General features: G+C 37.4%; 1 protein-coding gene across 1 annotated transcript in view; it reads left to right on the top strand.

Moving 5' to 3' along the window:
- The window catches only part of PGPEP1L (pyroglutamyl-peptidase I like), a 73,295-nt gene extending 55,365 nt beyond the window's left edge, over positions 1-17,930 (top strand). The window contains exons 3-5 of the mRNA XM_044660131.1: positions 12,033-12,149; positions 14,215-14,444; positions 17,437-17,930. Of these exons, the coding sequence (XP_044516066.1) occupies positions 12,033-12,149; positions 14,215-14,444; positions 17,437-17,605 (516 nt within the window). The 3' untranslated portion in view covers positions 17,606-17,930. The remainder of the gene's footprint in view (positions 1-12,032; positions 12,150-14,214; positions 14,445-17,436) is intronic.
- The last annotated feature ends 1,216 nt before the right edge of the window (positions 17,931-19,146 follow it).

Genomic DNA, 19,146 nt, shown 5'->3' with positions numbered 1-19,146 from the left:
TGATGGGAAGTATCGATTGTGTCAAAACATTGAAAGAATGCTGGGCTGGTAGTCAAGAGAAACCTGGATTTGAATCCCAACTCTGACATCTTCTAGCTATGTGACCATGAACAAGCCATGAAGAGCTCTTTCTGAGTTATAGTTTCTTCATCTTTAAAATGGAAATAATAACCATAGTAAAGTCACCTCTAATAATCACACAAAGCTAACTTATGTAAAATACTTTTTAAACCTTAATGTGTTATTTAAAGGTCAGAAAATTCTCATGGGTAAAAAAGTATGGTTATCTGTAAACCTTGCCATATAAAGCAATGAGTAGATTGATGAAACCTTGGCTTTAGGGGATTTTTTTCCCTATTGAATTGGAAATATTCAAAGTATCCAAATTATCCTAAAACATACCTAATACACATAACATACATACATACCTAACATAGGTAGGTCCCTCATTGCATCTCAAACTTTCGAACATGCAAATGGAGCCTAATTAATCTAGGCATAAAAGATAATTATGTCATTTTTCTCTCTTTCACACTCAAACTCCCAGAAAGTATTATCTGGAATCATTGTCTCCATTTTTTCATATTCCTCTCTCTTCTTTCTTTGCAATTTAACCTCTAGTCCCTCCTCTTAACTAAAACCAAAATTGCAAATCTTTTCTTTATTTCTTTCAGATTCAAAAATCTAATGGGCCTTTCTTAGTCCTCATCCCACTTGACCTTTCTGAAGCTTTCTTTAATCACCTCCTCGGAACAGGGAACACTCGTCTTCATGCTTTTGTGACACTGGTGCCTTTTGGTCTGCCTTCTCTTTGTGTGACCATTTATTTTCAGTGCCTTTTTCTGCTTCCACCCATGAATTAAGGGAGATTTTCAAGGATCTGCCCTAGTCCTTCTTTATTCTTTCCATACTCTTTCAAGTGATCTAGTCAGTACATATGAGTTCAATTAGAATCTCTAGGCTTGTTGCTGTTTGATTGTTTTTCAGCCATGTTTGACCCCATTTGGGGTTTCGTTGTCGACAATGCCAGAGAGGTTTTCTATTTCCTTCTCCAGCTCATTGTATAGGTGAGGAAACTGAGGCAAACAGGGTTAAGTGATTTGTTCAGGATCACACAGTTAGTAGCGTCAGGGATCAGATTTGAACTCAGGAAGATGAGTATTCCTGACTCTAGGCCCTGCATTCTATCCACTGAGCCACCCAGCCACCCTAAATTCTCTAAGGGAAGGACTCCAAAATCTAAATATTCTCCCATAATGACTCTCTTAAATGTTTTTGCCTGGAAGTGATCTCAAACCAAACCTGAAACTCAACACATCCAAAACTGAACACATTATTCTTCTGCCCAAACCATCCATCCTCTAGGTCTCTATTTCTTTGATATGACTCAATTTCACAATTGTGAAACTATCTGATTTCACCTTCCCTCTCAATACCTATAATACACTCAATTACCAAAAACAGTCAATCTTAGGGGGCAGCTGGGTAGCTCAGTGGAGTGAGAGCCAGGCCTAGAGACTGGAGGTCCTAGGTTCAAACCCGGCCTCAGCCACTTCCCAGCTGTGTGACCCTGGGCAAGTCACTTGACCCCCATTGCCCACCCTCACCAATCTTCCACCTATGAGACAATACACTGAAGTACAAGGGTTTATTAAAAAAAAAACAGTCAATCCTACCCTATAGAACTTCATATTTTTCCTGTACTCTTCACTGAACACAGCTTCCTTAGTTCAGTCCTTGTCACCTCTCACATGGACAATGGCAAAAGTTTCCTAATTGATCTTTTTGCCCTCAGGCTCACTTCATTCAAATTTATCCTTTACAGAGTTTTCAAAGTCATTGATAAAAATGCTAGATTCCTAAAGACTACTTCCTAAGCTGACATAACATTATTAATGACTAATCTTTGGTCTTGAGCACTCAAATTGCAGTACCATCTAGCCTTCATCTCTGTATTTCTCATAAGAAGACCTTGAAACATTTCCTCAAATGCTTTGTTGAAATCTAGGTAAATTAGATTCAGTATTTCCCTAATCTACTATTATAGTAGCTTCAGAAAAAAAAATAGATCTGGCATGACCTGATTTTGATGTTTTTGACTTTTTGTGAACACCATTTCCTTTTCTGGATGTGAATGAATCTTCTCTTTCATAATGCATTCTAGATTCTGCCAGTAATCAAAGTCAAGTTTACTGGCAGATTCCATTTTCTTTCCTTTTCTGAATATTAGAACATTTTCCCTTCCACAGTCCTGTGGTACCTCTCCCATTTTCAACAAATATTCTGATCTCATTGAGAGTTATTTAGCAATTATATATACCAGTTTTTGCAGAAACTGAGTATATAGTTCAAATAGGTCAGGTCATTTTCACTTATCAAAGGCAGCTATAAGCTTTATTACAATCTCCTTAATTATCTTTTATATTAATTCCCCATTACTTATTTTGCTACATCCTCATCATTTCAATTTGAAGAAGCATTCCTCTTTAAAGAAAAAAAAAGTAAACTGTCATCAGTTATCATTATTCCATCCAGCCCAGAATAGCACTAACCCTTGTCTTACCTTCTTCTTTTTTCCCCCAATATAGTTTTAAAAAAACAAAACAAAACCCCTCACTGTTCTTAGCTATTCTTACTGAACCTAGTTTAGTTGTCCTGTCTATACTTTCTATTTTATACTTTGCAATTATATTGTTATCTGCCCCTGTTTTAATCTGTAGCATATGCCTTCAGAAATTAAGTCTATGGGTTCCTCTCGTTATTTCTTTGTGCCCTTTAAAATCTGTTCTCCCTGAAATTCCTTTTCTATCATCAATTCTAGGCTTAAGGGTAGAGGTGAAGAGAGAGAGAGAGAGAGAGAGAGAGAGAGAGAGAGAGAGCGAGCAGAGAGACAGAAATAGAGAAAGATTAAGTAGCTATTTGGATATTTAAAATATTCACTCCAGTATATCTTTGTAGCAGACATGATCTCTTTCCCAAATACCCTATCTATTCCCTTTTCCTGGCCTGTAATCTCTGACAATATTATCACTTCCATTTCAGCCTTCATTGATCTTCCACCAAATATCTCCACCATGCTTCCTCTCTCTGACTCCTGGATTTCCTCACATGGATATATTATTCATATATTGAGGCAGGGGAGGAAGGGAGGAAGGGGAAGAGAAACTGGGGGACAGAGAGAGGGAAGAATAGCTATCTATAGATATTTAGAAATACCTACATAGTAGACTTAATATATGTACATCTATATATGTTACCAGTCAAACCATTCCCTACCTATTTTTTTCTTTTGAATAAAACTTATTACAGAACTATATTCTAATCACAGGCTTCATTTCAACACATTAATTAACATCCATCTGAATTCAAATTTCCTTCCTCATATTAAGACTCTAGTTCATCTTGATTAGTTGTTTATAGTTTTTGTATTCATGAATAGGCATTCAAAGCTATGGCCTTTATTTCTGGTTCATTTAATAAATTTTGATTCCTATAAATTTCTGCTATTCTTGCCAATAACCATAGTCAGCATTTACATAGTGCTTTATGGTTTATGAAGCATTTTACATATTTTGTTGTTATTCAGTGGTTTCAGTTGTATCTGACTCTTCTTGACTCCATTTGGGGTTTTCTTGGCAAAGATATTGATGTTGACAATTCCTTCTCCAGATCTTTTTATAGATAAGGAAACTGAGGTAAACAGGGTTAAGTGAATTGTTCAGGGTCACACAGCCAGGAAGTCTCTGAGAACAGATCTAATTTTAGGTCTTTTTTTTTCAGGCTCAGTGTTCTTTCCACTGTGGAACCTAGGATTCCATTGTACTCACTCTATGATAATTTAACTTGGCCAATATCAATGGATTTTATCTCTTCTCTTTCCTTTTCAATCTAAAGCCTTACACGTGAAAGACACAAGATAAATATATTTTTACTATCCCTTGTTAGAAGTACTCTATCTCTGACCAGAAGCCTATCATTTGTTTATTTTAAAACATTCACAAACGTCATCTCCTAGCAAGCTGCTCACACCCCAACTCTATTTTTCCCCTTCATCCCTTGGCTTCAGTGGGCAACAATGATGGCAGTACCACCCGTTCCCACATGGTCTTCAGCTTCTTTTTCAAGATGCTCATGCCCTTATTTTAGTGAAGAAACTGAAGTTAATCCTCTTTCACTTTTGTTGTTCAGTTGTTTTCTATCATGTCTGGTTCTTTATGTCCTCATTTGGGGTTTTCTTGCCAAAGATACTGGAGTGGTTTGCCATTTCCTTCTTCATCTTGTTTTACAAAGGAGGAAACTGAGGCAAACTGATTATTTGATTTGCCCAGGTCACACAGCTAGTAAGTGTCTGAGACCAGATTTAAACTTGGGGACTTCAAGTCCTACACTCTATCCACTTTGCCATCTAGCTGCATCCCCTCTCTTTTACTTGCCTTCCTCCTTTAGGAACTGAGCAGCAATGTAGGCAGAATCTACTGAATAACATTTTCCATGGGTCTAATACCAACGGTGAATGCTGCAAAATTTGAGATTGGTGCACACTAGCTGAAGGTCAGATTGGCAGAATTTCATCCTCAGGGATGGAAGATAGAGTTAGGAAAATTGTCAAAGGATGACCACACAGAGAACTAAGGTCACTACTGTCTGGCAAGTATTTGGTATTCATCCACCATTGTGTTGGTTTGCATTTATCAATGTAGTAAAATATTATCTTCCAATCTAATAGAAGACAAAATATATACATTCTCTTATGCAATTGGAGACTAAAGGCAATACATTTTGTTGATGTTTAGTTGTTTCATTTGTATCTGACTGTTTGTGACCCCATTTGGGGTTTTCTTGGCAAAGATTCCCTTCTCCAGTTCACTTATTGCTGGTAAAACTGAGGCAAAGAGGATTAAATGACTTACCCAGATGCACATAGCTAGTAAGTATGAATTTTCCTGACTCTAGGCCTGGCACTCTGACCACTGCACTACTTAGCTACCCCAAGACAACACATATATAAGAACAAGAATTTTATATTTTGTCATGGTTCAAACATTTATAAAATACTTTCCTCACAACTACTCTGTGGAGCAAATAGGAGCAAATATGGTCATTGTTCCTATTGAGAGAAAACTGCTTATTAAATTTAAGTAACTTATCCACAATCACACAACTAAGAAGTATCAAATCTAGAACCCAGATCTTCTGACGGTCCATACTCTTTTCATAATATGCTTCCTCTCAAATAGAAGGTAACACAATAATGTGGTATACTATATTGACCAGTGTGCTGCTCTCCTTGCAAATTTCCTTTCTCTGTTGTTAGAAGAGAACATTTAGAAAATAATTTTTTATATCCCCTTCCTACACACACACACACACACACACACACACACACACACACACACACACACGGACAGACACACGGACACACAGACACACACACCCCTTTTTGCTTTCTTAAAACAGCAATAATACTGATAATATAAGCTACTGAAAATGGAAAGCCCTTTTTCTTGCATTTGGAAACAAAATGTTAAAAGAAATTGTTGACTATTTTTAGGAGAGAATAGAACTAGTCATCATCTAATCCTGCATTCTATATAGGTGCTTCACAACCGCTAGTCTTATCTTTTGTTTTTCTTTTCCATTGGCTGGGCTTTCAAAGCTATCCAGTTTCCTAATGTATCTCCAAATTGGTGGGGGTTGGGGGATGTAAAGCAGCAGTCTGAAGCAATAGAAGCCATCTGGTCCTGTCTCTCTTACTGGAACCCAAGATTCCCAATCTACCACATGAAAGAAAAGAAAGTTCTCAATATAAGCAACTTCCAATCACCAATCAACTCTCTCTCTTCCTGTCTTTTCCTCAGAAATACATCAGATACAGAAAATACTCACAATTCTAACAGAAAAATACTCACTATATTCTGTCACTTTGATCAGGACTTTTCAGGAATGTGAAGAAATTCTTAAAGACCAGAAAAATTTTACAAAAATAAGATTTCAGTTAATTTTATCGATGGACTCTATTGCCATTTTTTTAGTAAATAGGATGAGAATTTTAAAGACTAATGAAAATTTCAGAATGAGTGAAAATAGGAGCAGATTGGGGATCTAGATGTTCACATAAATCTCTCCTTGTCATATTTTTTTTCCAGAAAGTGAATTTATTTATTCTTTTTCTGACTCAGTAGAGAAAATCCTGTACTACTATTCTACTCACTCATTTTCCATCTCAAAAAAAAAATCTTCTAAATTCTAAACTTATTGTCATACAACTTAGGCAAATTGAGAATGAGTAGTCTTACCAAAGCTATGACATTATACGGTCAAGATTTATGTGTGGGAAGGGAAGAAACAAAGGAGGAAACACCCTCAAGATGAGACAAACAACCATTGCTGCCATTAAGGAAAGGCATTTATGGCCGTAGTGATGCTGCTATTGGGAACTACTGGGTGTTATTTCCCACCCTGAGACAAAGCCAAGATCAGCTCTCTTTAGTTATGGTTCTGGCTCTAGTCCAATAACCGTGGATGTCTTCTAATGTTCTGTGCTGAGACCCTTTCTCTTTTTACTCTATATTATCTCTTATCTGCTTCCAGAGGTTTATTTATCAACTCTATGCAGGTGATTCTCAGACCTATATATCTGGTCCTAATCTCCTTCCGGAGAGTCTGTCTGGCATCACCAACTGTCTATTGGATATCTTGAACTGGATTTCCAATAGGCACCTCAGACTTAACCTGTCTAATATAGAAGTTATTTATCTGTTTCTCACAAGGTCTCTCTCTTCTGAAAGACTCTATTAACTATTGAAAATACCACCAGCTCTTCAGTATCCCAGGACAGCAACTTCATTGTCATCCTTGATTCCTCATTCTCACTGAGCATATCCAATCTGTCACCAAGTCTTATCATTTCCATTTTTACATGATCTTTCATATGGACCTTCTCTCTCTACCCTTCTCCCATTCTTCTGTACAAATCTTTGTCACTTCTTGCCTGGGTAACTGCAGTAGTCTTCTAACTGATCTCCTTGCCTGAAGTCCCTTCCCACTTCAATCCATTTACCATTCATCTGCCAAAGTGATTTTCTTAAAGAGTAAATCAGATCACATCACTCTCTACCTCAGTAAACTTTGATGACTTCCCCAAATCTCAAGGATAGAATTTCTTCTGTTTGGCATTTAAGACTCTTCATAAGATCCAAATGAACTGATGAAAAGTGAAGTGAGCGGAATCAAGAGAACATTGTACCAAGTAAGAGCAATACCTGTGAATAACAGCTATGCACAGGAATACAATGATCCAAGACAGTTCTGAAAGACTCGTGATGAAAAATGCTATCATCTACAGGGAAAGAACTAATGGAGTCTGAATGCAGATCAAACTTTTTTTTAAACTGTCTTTACTTTCTTGATTTTTTTGTGTGTGTTTCCTTTTGCAAATGGCTAATATGGAAATATAATTTCATGACTACACATGTATATACATCAATTTGCTTGCCTTTTCAAGGAGGAGGGAGGGGAAAGAGGGAAAGAATTTGGAACTCCAAATTTGAAAAAGATTGTTAAAATTATTACATGCATTTGGAAAAATAAAACACAAAAATTTCACTTAAAAATTAACAATTTTTTGAGACTTCATAATCTGCCTACTTCCTACCTTTCCAGGCTTCTTACATTTCACTCCTTTCTATACCCTTGATAATCCAGATACACTAGACTAATTGTTTTTTCTCACACACAAAACTCCAACTCCTAACACGCTGGGCTTTTGCTCTGGCTATTTCCTAGTGCCTGGAATGTTCTCCCTCCTCATCTCCATCTCTTAGTATTCCTGGCTTCCATTAAGTATCATTTAAAATCCCACCTTCTGCAGGAGGCCATTCCCAGATCCTCTAGATGCTAATATCTTTCTTCCCCTCTCTGATTACCTTCCATCTACCCTATTTATGTTTTCTCTATATATACTGTTTACATGTTGTCTTCTCCATTAGAATGTAGGTCCATTGAGTTCTTTGTACCCCCAGGGCTTAGTCTGGCATATGGTAAGGACTTAATAAATGAAAGGCCTTACTGAAAACCTATAGGGAGGAAAAACTGGCAAAACTGAGGATAGAGTGAGGAGCTAAAGTGTCATAGAAAACAGTGGATAGATTGGACAAATAAAATGGAGGCAAAGCAGTAGAAAATCCCTCCTAGGTCATCCTAAGTTTTCTAGGGCCTGCTGCCCTTAAAGTAGTATCATAAATAGTATTGTTAATTTGTTGGTTCAAATTGTTGTCTGTCTAGTAAAGAGAAGAACTCTCCCCCTGTCATTTTATGGTGAAAATTTCAGTGGTATGCAAGGAGAAAGGAAGAAATGAGGCATGGAAATACATTAAATAAATGCCAAGGGAGTGTGGAATACCAGTGCCTAGAAAAAAATGAAATAACCAGCCATGTCTTTTCTTCACTTTATGATCTGCTCTGATCCATAGATCTTTCTTTTAAAACTTCTCTAGTCATGGGGAGAGGGGGTCACCAAACTCAGACTCCAAAATGGCAATCAGTAGTATTGATTGCCTTGAGTATCAAAAGGAGGATTCTTAATCCAGTGTGTGTGATGGTAGTGGCAGAGGCAGCAGCAGCAGCGGGTAGTGGGTGGTGGTGGGGATGGAGAGAGGGAGGGATGCATGTGCTGTGGTGGGAAATAAAATGCTAATTGTGAACCAGCCCGGGATGTTCTTTATTTATTTGTCAAAGCAAGAAACAGAATTGCATTCTTAAGTGAAGATGATGCAATGATCAATCACAGCCGGACCCATGCTCCGGGGGAGAAAGACTGGCCCTGTTCTCTGGGTTTGTTTACTTCCCATGGGCATTGTTTTCTTGCTTGTGTCAGATAGCTTATTGAGCACAGCTAATCAATGTTTCCGCTGACAAGAAAATTGGAACTGTTATTCAGGAAGCAACATTCAAAGGCAGATTTCCCAGTTAAGTATTGTTTGGTGCTGGGACACATCCCCTTTGAATAGCCCTGTGAAAATGACCTTAAACTACCTGGGATGCAACAGGGCATAGAAACTAGACCAGTTTCAACATAGCTGGCGATAGGAACACATCTTCCCATATGATTTCGGGCTCTTCTCCTTCAGATTCTGGAGCTGGTGGAGAAAGGAAAAGATGTAGAATTCTTGCTTTTAGGGATAATCTCTGAGGAATATGGCAAAATCGATTCCCTGGAATGTTAAACCTTGAAGACTATTGTCTTTCAAGTTTGGGTCCACACTGAGTCTTGAATGCCTAGGACAAATAGTGATGGATCCTAGACAGGCAGATCTGATCCGCACAGGGAGCTCTCAGATAAGGCAAGGAAACCTTCTCTGCTAGTTCAAGTCAGCACCTTCTCTGTATCTTACAAGTATCAGACAGCTGCCACGAGCACTGAGAAGTTAAGTGACTTACCTAGAAGAGCCCAGGTCTTCCCTGGCTTCAAGGCAAGTTCTCTAGGCACTACTATGCTACCTCTCTAGAACAATTAAATTAGCGACATGGAAAGCATATGCCATAATAGATCAGAAAATATACCTGGGAAATTCAGCATAAGAACCAACTTTATTCCAGGAGAAAATTAAAACTGGCCTTACCTGATGAGACATTCCACAAAGGATGGATCAACTTACTCTTGGTATTATCCTTGGAAGGATGATATAAATTGTACCCCAAAGCACTGGTGTTGAAAGGGACCTTATGTGTATTCTGCCACATAAAGACATTTAAAAGAATACAGTCATACCATTCTCTTTTTCACAGGCTTTCTCTATCTTCCCCTCCCCCTCCATATTTTTTTTTTCAAGTACTTGCCAGTCTGGCCAACCAAACAAAACAATAATAGAATATCAGGATGACCTGGTTCCCAGGTTAGGCTGAACATTCTATCCCGTGGGCCCATGTCAGTTTGGACCTTCTATCCAACTGAATTTGTTCTTTAAAAAATTAAGTCCACATAGGAGTGGAAGAACAACGTCCCCTTCCCCATCATTCCACAAATTATTGGTTTGTTGCCACATAATAGAAAACTGGGACTTTTTCTTCAATGTCATGTAATAACAGAACCATATAACTTCAGGAAGCTGGGGAAAGAATTGTTAAACAAATAAAAAAAATTATGGTTCAAAATGGGAAAGGAAAGAAACAAAAAAGACTAGTCCTTGGGATGGAATAAAATGTCAATTCCTCCATGAAAAAAACAAAGTTTGACCTATCGTCTCCCTCTGAAATTACTCTACAGAGTAATACAAAGGAGATGCAAAAAGCCCTTACTGAAGGTCCAACATTGTTTCCAGAGAAAATTGAAAGTCAGATTTGTACAGGAGAAATAGCTGCCCCTTCTTATAAGCACACTCCTTTTAGAAGTCTAGGATTAGGGCACTTTCTAGTTCTGCTGTCCTCTGTGTCCCCAGGCAAATATCTATCTCAGAGACTCAGTTTCCTCAAGTAGAAAATAAGAAGATTGGTCTAGTATTCTGTAATTCTAGGATGAGATTATGATAAAATAATTGAGAGAAATTTTATGCAAACCTTTTTTTTACTGATAAGTAGAAGCTTATTATCCCTTGAATTCCCATTCCAGTGACTTCTGTTCCATGGCACAGAGATATTTTATCAGTGTACTCACTAGGCATAAAATATTCCACCGTGATCACAGCACTCAGATGAACAAATCCCAGTAGTTATAGAGGTCCTCAGGTTCCAGGCATGGTCACCTGAAAAATACTGTGACAACCATTTAAGGGAATAATAATGTTCTTAGGTATAGGGAGAGACAAGTTATCCTTCTGAGGGACAGTATTTAGTTAATCCTACAATCAACAGTAATTTAATTGTTCAGCTATAATTTGTTAAGCACTCAGAATACCTAGCTTCCTTCAAAGCTTCACTGGAGGACTATTGCCTGTCTCCTAGAGGAGGCCCTTCCTGATCCCCCTGGTCATTAGGGTTCTTCCTCCCAAATTACTTTGAACAGATATTTATTTGTAATAATGATATTCCCTACCTCTAGGTGAGGTAGGAGTATATTCTAGACAAAGATGAATTATGTGAATCCACAGGGGCAAGAGATGGAAGGCTGATTTCAGTGAACAAGTCATTATGTCATTTTGGCAAGAACATAAAGTATATGGAAGAAAAGAGTATGAAATTAGACAAGGAAGGTAGGCTGGGGCATGCTTGTTAAAGGATTTAAATGCAAGATTGAGTAGTTTATATTTTATCATAGAGTTAATAAAAAAGTCAATTGTTTTTGGAAATTTTTTAAAGTAAGATGGTGTCCTTGTGAGTGGAGAGAAGGGGGCGCCTATGAGAGATAGTATGAAGGTTGAATCAACACGACTTGGCAATTGATTATCTGGGGTGGGGTAGAAGACAGGCAAGAGTCAAGTATGACTGAAGTTGCAAACTCAAGTGACTGGGAGAAAAGTGGAGTCCTCAAATGGAAAAGGGAAGCTTAAGGAGAGGGTGGGGTGGAGGGGTAGAGTTTGAACAAAGTTTTATTTTTAATATAGTGATGTTGAAATACCTCTGGGACATACAGGTGGCAACGTGAGCCTGGGAATTCAGGAGAAAAAAAAAACTAGATATATAGATTTAGGATTTATCTGCATAAGAATAAAGAACCCATGGGAGCTGATGAGGTCACCAAGAGGGAACATAAAGAGAAGAGAAAGGAACTTAGGACAAAACTGGAGCATGGATTCATGTACTCAGAGGGATAGAGATAATGACAATCTAGCAAAGGATAGTGAGGAGGATAAGCCAGGTGAAAAGAGAGCCAGGAGGAAAAACAAAAACAAAAACATCATCACAGAGTGTGGAAGGGATATCCAAAAGGAGAAAGGTGGTCAACTGCATCAGTATCTTCAGTGGAGTCCTAAGAAGGATGAGGAAAGAGAAAGAGTTCCATAGTTTTAAATTTGTTAAACAATGGTTAACTCTTTAAATGGTCATTTGCAAAACCCCAAATTATCTCAGCAGTCACCTAATTTGTTTCTTTCTTACAGGAACTCTCCAATTTGGGTCTGGGCAAAGATGTAGCAGTTCAGATTCTGCAGCTGCCTGTGATTTACAAGAAAGCAAAGGAACAAGTGTCCAAAATTTGGGAAACTCTTCAACCCCAAGTAAATTATTGTTTTCTAGGTGACAGCTAATTTCCCACCCTAGCATAAAATGAGGTAGCAGAGTACTAAAGCCTTGATGTAGAATGGAACCATTCACAGAACTTGGAAACGGCTGGAGGACAGGACACATATGGTTCTGTACTATTGGGAGGTTGGAAAGTTTCCAACACAGGAGCTAAAACAGTAACATCAGAACAAAGCTTAGCTATTTCCTGTCCATCCAAGTTAACATCGTCTTAAATTACAGAATTTTCCCAGGATTTTGCATCCTTGGTCCTTTTCACCTCTATTCTGGTATCATTGTTCTTTTTTTACAATCAAATTATCCTTAATCAAATCACAATTTCCATTATTCTTACATTTCTGCTTTTCTCTCCCTAGTATCTAGCATAATACCTAGCACATAGTAAGTGCTTAATACATGTTTATTGAATTTAATTTTGAGAACACTATTAGATACACCATGAAATTTGGCATGTAGTAGGGGAGCATCCTAGGTTGACCTCTCTCTATATATAATATATAATAAAATTTGGAAAGCTCTAAGCCAGCCCAACTCATACAGTTTGATACTATAAACTCACAAATAATAGTATTATAATGATCCTCTAGTGTGAAATTTTTAAGTTTAAGTTGAAATAATGATATGAAAAATCCATTCAGGAGAATTTTCATATAAGATCAAGGAGGAAAAGAAGAAAAAGGAGGAGGAAATTGAAGCGTATCCTGTCTAGCATTCAATAAAAAAATGGAGCCTGTTGAGGGCAAATGACAATCTAATGTCTTCAAGAGAAATACTCATATAAGGAAAGCTAGAGAACTGCCTTTGCAGTCAGGACTAGTTATGTTCCAGTCTTTGACACATACCAGTTATGTGATCATAGGTAGCTTATTTTATCCCCTCAATGCCCTCAGTGACTTTCTGTAAGTTATAGATGATTCAGTAGTTTGTATCAATAAAGACAGTTGTCCACATGGAAGAAATCACAGGATTAAATCACTACTTTCTCCTCAAAAGAGGAAAAAATTGGGGACTTAAAACAAGAGGCAAAACAATATTTTGATTCTTGTGAATATCTCCATAATAAGCCAATTTTGCACCTAAAGCAAGAATGTAAAATTATTATTTCCTTAAGCTAGTAGCATGGCCTTTTTAGGATAGTAGATACATACCTTTCTATTCTCCTAAGATCTGAGCATACAAGGCAAGTAGAGTATTTGACTTCTGCTTGTTATATATAGTACTGCTTGTGAACACTTAGCTTCTCTGAGAATACAGTTCAACAAATATCAAGATGGTGATCCACACTGTTGGGGTAGGAGATAAGAAGAGAACACTGTCCTCAATTGGGTTGAAATTAGTATCTACATGTGGATCAAGGAGTGGTCCCTTCTTCATTTGTTCAATAACCTCTAAAGGTAATTATTTTGAAAGTTAGTATTTAAAAAAAAGAGAAATAAGGAGCAGAAATTTATTGTTTAAAAACCCCAACACATATTAAGGGAAACACACATAAATACGGTTAAAGAGGTGACAACTATTTTTCAAAGAGGAAAAGTAATCAACTTAGATAAATTCTCAACAAGATTTTATAGGGTTTTTACCAACTTCCATTAATAAAACTTCATAAAAAAAAACTTAAGATTCCACAGAAATGCTAAGCTTTTCCTGTGGTAGTCTACCAAGGGATTTATTCTCAAGCCAAGAGGCAGTCAGTTATATGCTCGCACTAAAGAAAATGTTGAAATACGAAGGGCTTTTAAAACTGAAGTCCAGAATTTGAGCAATTACTTATTTGGTTAAAAAACAAAAAAGAATGAGATCATTGTATTTTATGTTTATAGTTGGGTGTGGGAATGGAAGTATAATACACCATCATGTATCCTGTGAATTTTAGACTAAAACCAAAGTTTCCCTTTGGTGTGCATGGCTGCAATATTCTGGTATCTTTGAGCTTGAGTCTCACACTTACAAGTTTAGAACTTTTGCAATATTTTGTAAACACATCCAGCCTTTAATTTCCTGACACAGACTCTCTCTTTTTACCCTCCCCTTCTCCCTAAGCAGTTCATTGTTCATGTTGGTCTTGCTTCATCTTCCAAAGCAATCATCCTAGAACAGTGTGGACGGAACAAAGGTTACAGAGATGCAGATATTTGTGGGTTTTTACCAGAAGGTAGTGTCTGTCTGCAAGATGGCCCAGACATGATTGAATCTACCATCAACATGAAAGCTGTTTGCAAAAATATCTCTGTCGATGGAATCCAGGTTCTCCTTTCCAGAGACGCAGGAAGGTAAATCTTTTGTAGATCATGGGATCAGAGAAGAAAACTCTGAATGCCTCCCACACTTATCTGTCAAGGATTTATTTCTTTCATGCTAGAGGAAATAATAGGTCGGGAACTGGACATCTATGATTTTTTTTTTAAAATAGGAAAATCCCTAATAAGGAAACTCCATCCAAAACAGATCTAGCACCTTCTCTGAGATGTATAGTTTTATTACCTATCCCATATAAAAATTAAAAATGAACTGAATGACCTCCCACCTTCAGAGCTCTATGGTCAATGTTACTACTTAGTATTGGTTAGAGTGATCATATTTCAAATCTGTGATCATAAAAATGGAAGAGAGAATCTATAGTACTAATAGCTAACCTTTATATGAGATGCATTGAGAATAGAGATCAGACTTAGAATCAGAAAGGCCTTGGTTCAGATCTCACCTTTGAGACATACTGACTATATGTTTCTGTCCAAGTCATTTAAACTCAAAAGTACTTCATGTAGAAAGTAGTATTTGAGCTGAGTCTTGAAGACAGCCAAGAGGCAAAGATGAGGAAACAGCATGGGAGATAGTGAGCAAAAATCTTGTTTGAAGAATTGCAAATAGATTCATGTTGCTATAATATAGAGTACAGGAGAATGAAGAGTAAGGAGATTGGAAAGATAGGAGAAGACTAGGTAATGAAGAGCTTTAAATACCAAACAATAGTTTATATTTGGTCCTGAAAGTCATAGGAAGCTATTTGAACTCACTAAGCAAGGCAGTGACAGAGTCACCTTTGCTTCAGAAAAAAGCAACCGAGTTTATTTTTGTTCCAACTTCAAGATGGTGTGTAAAACATTAAGTCAATTAATTCTAGACTCTTAGAGGAAAAAGGGACCTTAAAGACCAATTTGTGCCACTCCATCATTAACAAGAGCAATATTCTAAGGCCCTATTCAGTATAGGCTAGGTTAAGTTTTTCCTTAAAAGATACTGAAATCATCATCAAGATTTAATTGGCTCAGGAAACTAATGGCTCCAGCTGTTGACTTCTCGTGGGCAAGAAACAAGGAATCAATAGCTCTTCTTTTAAACTGATAAAGAAACCAAGGTTCAGAAAAATGTTTTCTGTTCTTTAGAAAGTATCAGCATGGTATAGTAGAATGCTCACTGTCCAAAACTATCCAAAAACCTGAGATCTCCTGTCACTGTCACCATCTTCTTTCTGTGTGACACCACAGGCAAAGCTACTGAAGTGCAGGAGACAAGTTTGTTTTGAATCTAAGAACTGGAAAAGTTTACTATTTAACTTACATTAACTTGTTTTTAGAGCTATACTGTAGCCCATTCTAAAACCTAACTCAGAAGCCTGTGATTCTCCCCTCAGATTTCTTCATTTGCAAAACATACATTAGGGGTCTTTAGAAGGTCTCTGAGGGTAAAAACCCAGAGAAGTTTGCCCATTTCCTCTTCCTGAGGAAGCTGATTTTGTGGGGGTTTGGGGGTAAGGACTGGTAGGAGATTAGAAATGGGGAACTGAGCCTTATCATGTAATTTCAAACCAGAGAAGAATAAAGCAGATCAGGGGCTCAGCAAGAGATCAAGCCCAACCTGAATTGAAATTAAATAAGTAATTAGCAGAACATCTGAAAGTTTTTAAAAAAATGAAGTTTCCTTACCTATAATAGGGAAAGGAAAATCAACAAAGCAAAGCATTAATTCATTTAGGTGAGGTTTCCCAATCTCTGTGTGATTCATGAAAGACCTATGGTGAAAAAGATGAGGGAATTGCTTCTCCTTCTGCCACCAGGAAATTAAATCAACAGCTGAAGCTACTAGTGTCAATTAAGTCTTGATGATGGTTTCAATACCTTTTAAAGAAAAGCTGACCTAGCCTACATAGGATACTTAGAATATTGCTTATATCACAAGCTTCTATGGAACTGTTATGAATTTTGGAGTACAAGGAAGGAAAAAAGCTGGAGCAAGGGATAGTATCTTTGTAAAGTTAAGATAAAGTTTGTATTGGGTTTTGGTGGAAAAACAAGCTTCCAGTCTCTCTGGCACACATACTCACACATGTTTCCTTCCCTCCCCTCCCCTCCTCTCCTCTTTCCCCCACCCCTCTTCCTGTCCCTGTCCCTCCTCTAGTCCCAGTGGTCACCAGAATCCAAAGGAGCTAGGGAAAAACAACTATATTAACTTGAGGCAGAAAGAAGTTTTAACTAAGCCCAGCACCTTATCTCTTACCAAGAGGAACCTAGTAAGCATCCAAACATCCATGACTTACTATCAGTTCTCATACTGGTGTATTTCCATTTTTACTATTTAACAAAAACTCTCCTTGAAAATACTAGGTATCAGGATGAAATTTCTATTGTTTCCTTATATAATTCCATCTAGAACAATATCTGGGAACCTCAGATCTTTCACAAATGAAGAAGTGGGAAATGGTTTAAAAACTGAAAAAGCAAAATGTATGCTAATGTAACATATTATTAAATCATAGGTATGAACTCATTTGCCATTTTAATTGGACAAGTCACTTCACCTCTTGGGTCTCAGGCTCCTCTTCCAAGAAATGATCTCAGGTTCTTTTCCCTTTAATATTTTGTCATTCAAGTTGTTCTGTGGATCTACTGAACCTAGAAAATGGCAGAACACAACAAGGTCAATAAGGCTCTACTTTCTTGGTACCAGATGAACATTCTTCCACCCTTGGTACTTCTCGTATTTATCTCCTTCCTGTTTCCTCCTCCTTTGCCACTAGAAATACAATTTAGGGTCTGTCACACCATGATTGTTGAGTTCATCGCACTGTGGGTGGGTTCCCCTCTCACCCTACCTTCTACCTTGGACCAAAAAGTTTTTTTTCCTGAAAACAATTTTTAAGGGAGCTTCCCACAGACTCTCTTCATTTGTAGCCTGATCTACAGATAAACAACCTTTTCCCTAACTGATTTTCATGACAATCAAGATTAGTTTAATTCTGACCATGACATTTCTGTGTGGTTACAGATACATCTGCGATTATACCTACTATTTGTCTCTGCATTATGGAAATGGCTGTGCTGCTTTCATTCATGTCCCTCCATTATCCAATTTGCTAACAGCCAACCTTCTAGGAAGAGCATTGCAAATCATTATCGAAGAGATGTTAAAACAGTTTGGAAACGCCAGAAAATAAAGCATGACTTGCAGAAAGCTGAGAAAATCACTGTTATATGCCAAACCAAAGAAGGAAAGAGTCTTCAACAAAAAAGAATGCTGAAATCCTGCTAAGAGTTGACTAAACCTCTGATTTAAAAAAAATTGCTTGTAAAATGTTGTTTACAAAGAACAGATTATGAATCAACCCAGTGAAAACACAAAAGGGTTATATTCCCTTAAGAAAAAGATGAACACAGTAGAATGCAGAAATTTTACAAGGGATTAACTAGCTTCAAGTGCAATTTCTTTTCTTAAAATAATAAAATGATATCCAAGTAATTTCTGAGAGATTACAGAGTGCCCAATCCTGACCACAGATGACTGCAATCATATGGTAGCAAAGCCAAGCAGTGTGTTAAAAGCTCTTGACTTGCCTATGTAACACAATGGTAACACCCATTGTGATGTTTGCTAGAATATGGTGGTATTTGTCAGTAAGGAGAGATATGGTTGTAACTTCCACTTTCTTCTATGCTGTTGAATTTCCTACTGTACCCCCCACAGAGAACTCACTTGGTTTTTGGCTCATCAGAAATCTCTTGAAAAGAATACGGGATTAGGTCTCCTAGTTGGGGGATCTAGGTTCTTGTTTCAATTCTGCCATTACTTAGCTATATGACTTGGATTATATCACTTCTCTTGGGGGGGGGCAATTTTTTCTTCATCTTCATGCTAGGTGGTCTCTACAGTCTCTTCCATTCATTTTACAGAAAGGAAGGAAGGAAATAAGGAATTATTAAGCACTTATTATGTGCCAGGCCCTGTACCAAACACTTTACAAATGTTATCTCATTTGACCCTCACAATAACCCTGGGAGGTAGGTGCTATCATTTCCATTTTACAATAAAGGAAACAAGCATATTGAAGTTAAGTGACTTGCTTAGGGTCACGTAGCTATTGTCTGCGACTGGATTTGAACTCCTTTTTTCTTAATTATTTAACAGTAATATTATATGATTATCAATTATGAAGGACAGCTATTCTCAGCAATGCAAAGATCTAAGAAAAATCCAAAGACTCATGATGCAAAATACTATCCACTTCAGAGAAGGAACTGATGGAACCTGAATGCACACCAAAACACGCTTAAATTTTTAAAAAATGTTTTCTTGTTTTTTGGGTTTTTTGTCTATTTCCTTCCATACCATGGCTAATATACAAATATGCTTTGCATGATTGCACATGTATAAACCTATATCAAATTGCTTGCCTTCTCAGTGAGGGGAAAGAGCAAGGAGGGAGGGAGAGAATTTGGAAATCAATTTTTTAATAAATGTTTTTTAAAAATTACATCTAATTGGGGAAAAAAAGAACCATGACTAGGAATTCTGGAGCCTAGGGTGAGCACAACGAAATGTCCTGGGTAGGGACAATGGCCCAGAGAATCATCCTGTGCCCAATGACACTGAGGTGGCTATTAATAGGAGAGCCCAGGATGAGGTCAGGGTAAAAGAGACATCTGTTAGATTTCTACTGCCATTTTAATTACTCTCACAAATAAGTTACTAAACTCAGTA

Source organism: Gracilinanus agilis, chromosome 2 (genome assembly GCF_016433145.1).
Source record: "Gracilinanus agilis isolate LMUSP501 chromosome 2, AgileGrace, whole genome shotgun sequence".
Taxonomy (NCBI): domain Eukaryota; kingdom Metazoa; phylum Chordata; class Mammalia; order Didelphimorphia; family Didelphidae; genus Gracilinanus; species Gracilinanus agilis.
Note: the sequence above shows the minus strand (reverse complement) of the source record. Positions and strands in the feature narration are given on the sequence as shown.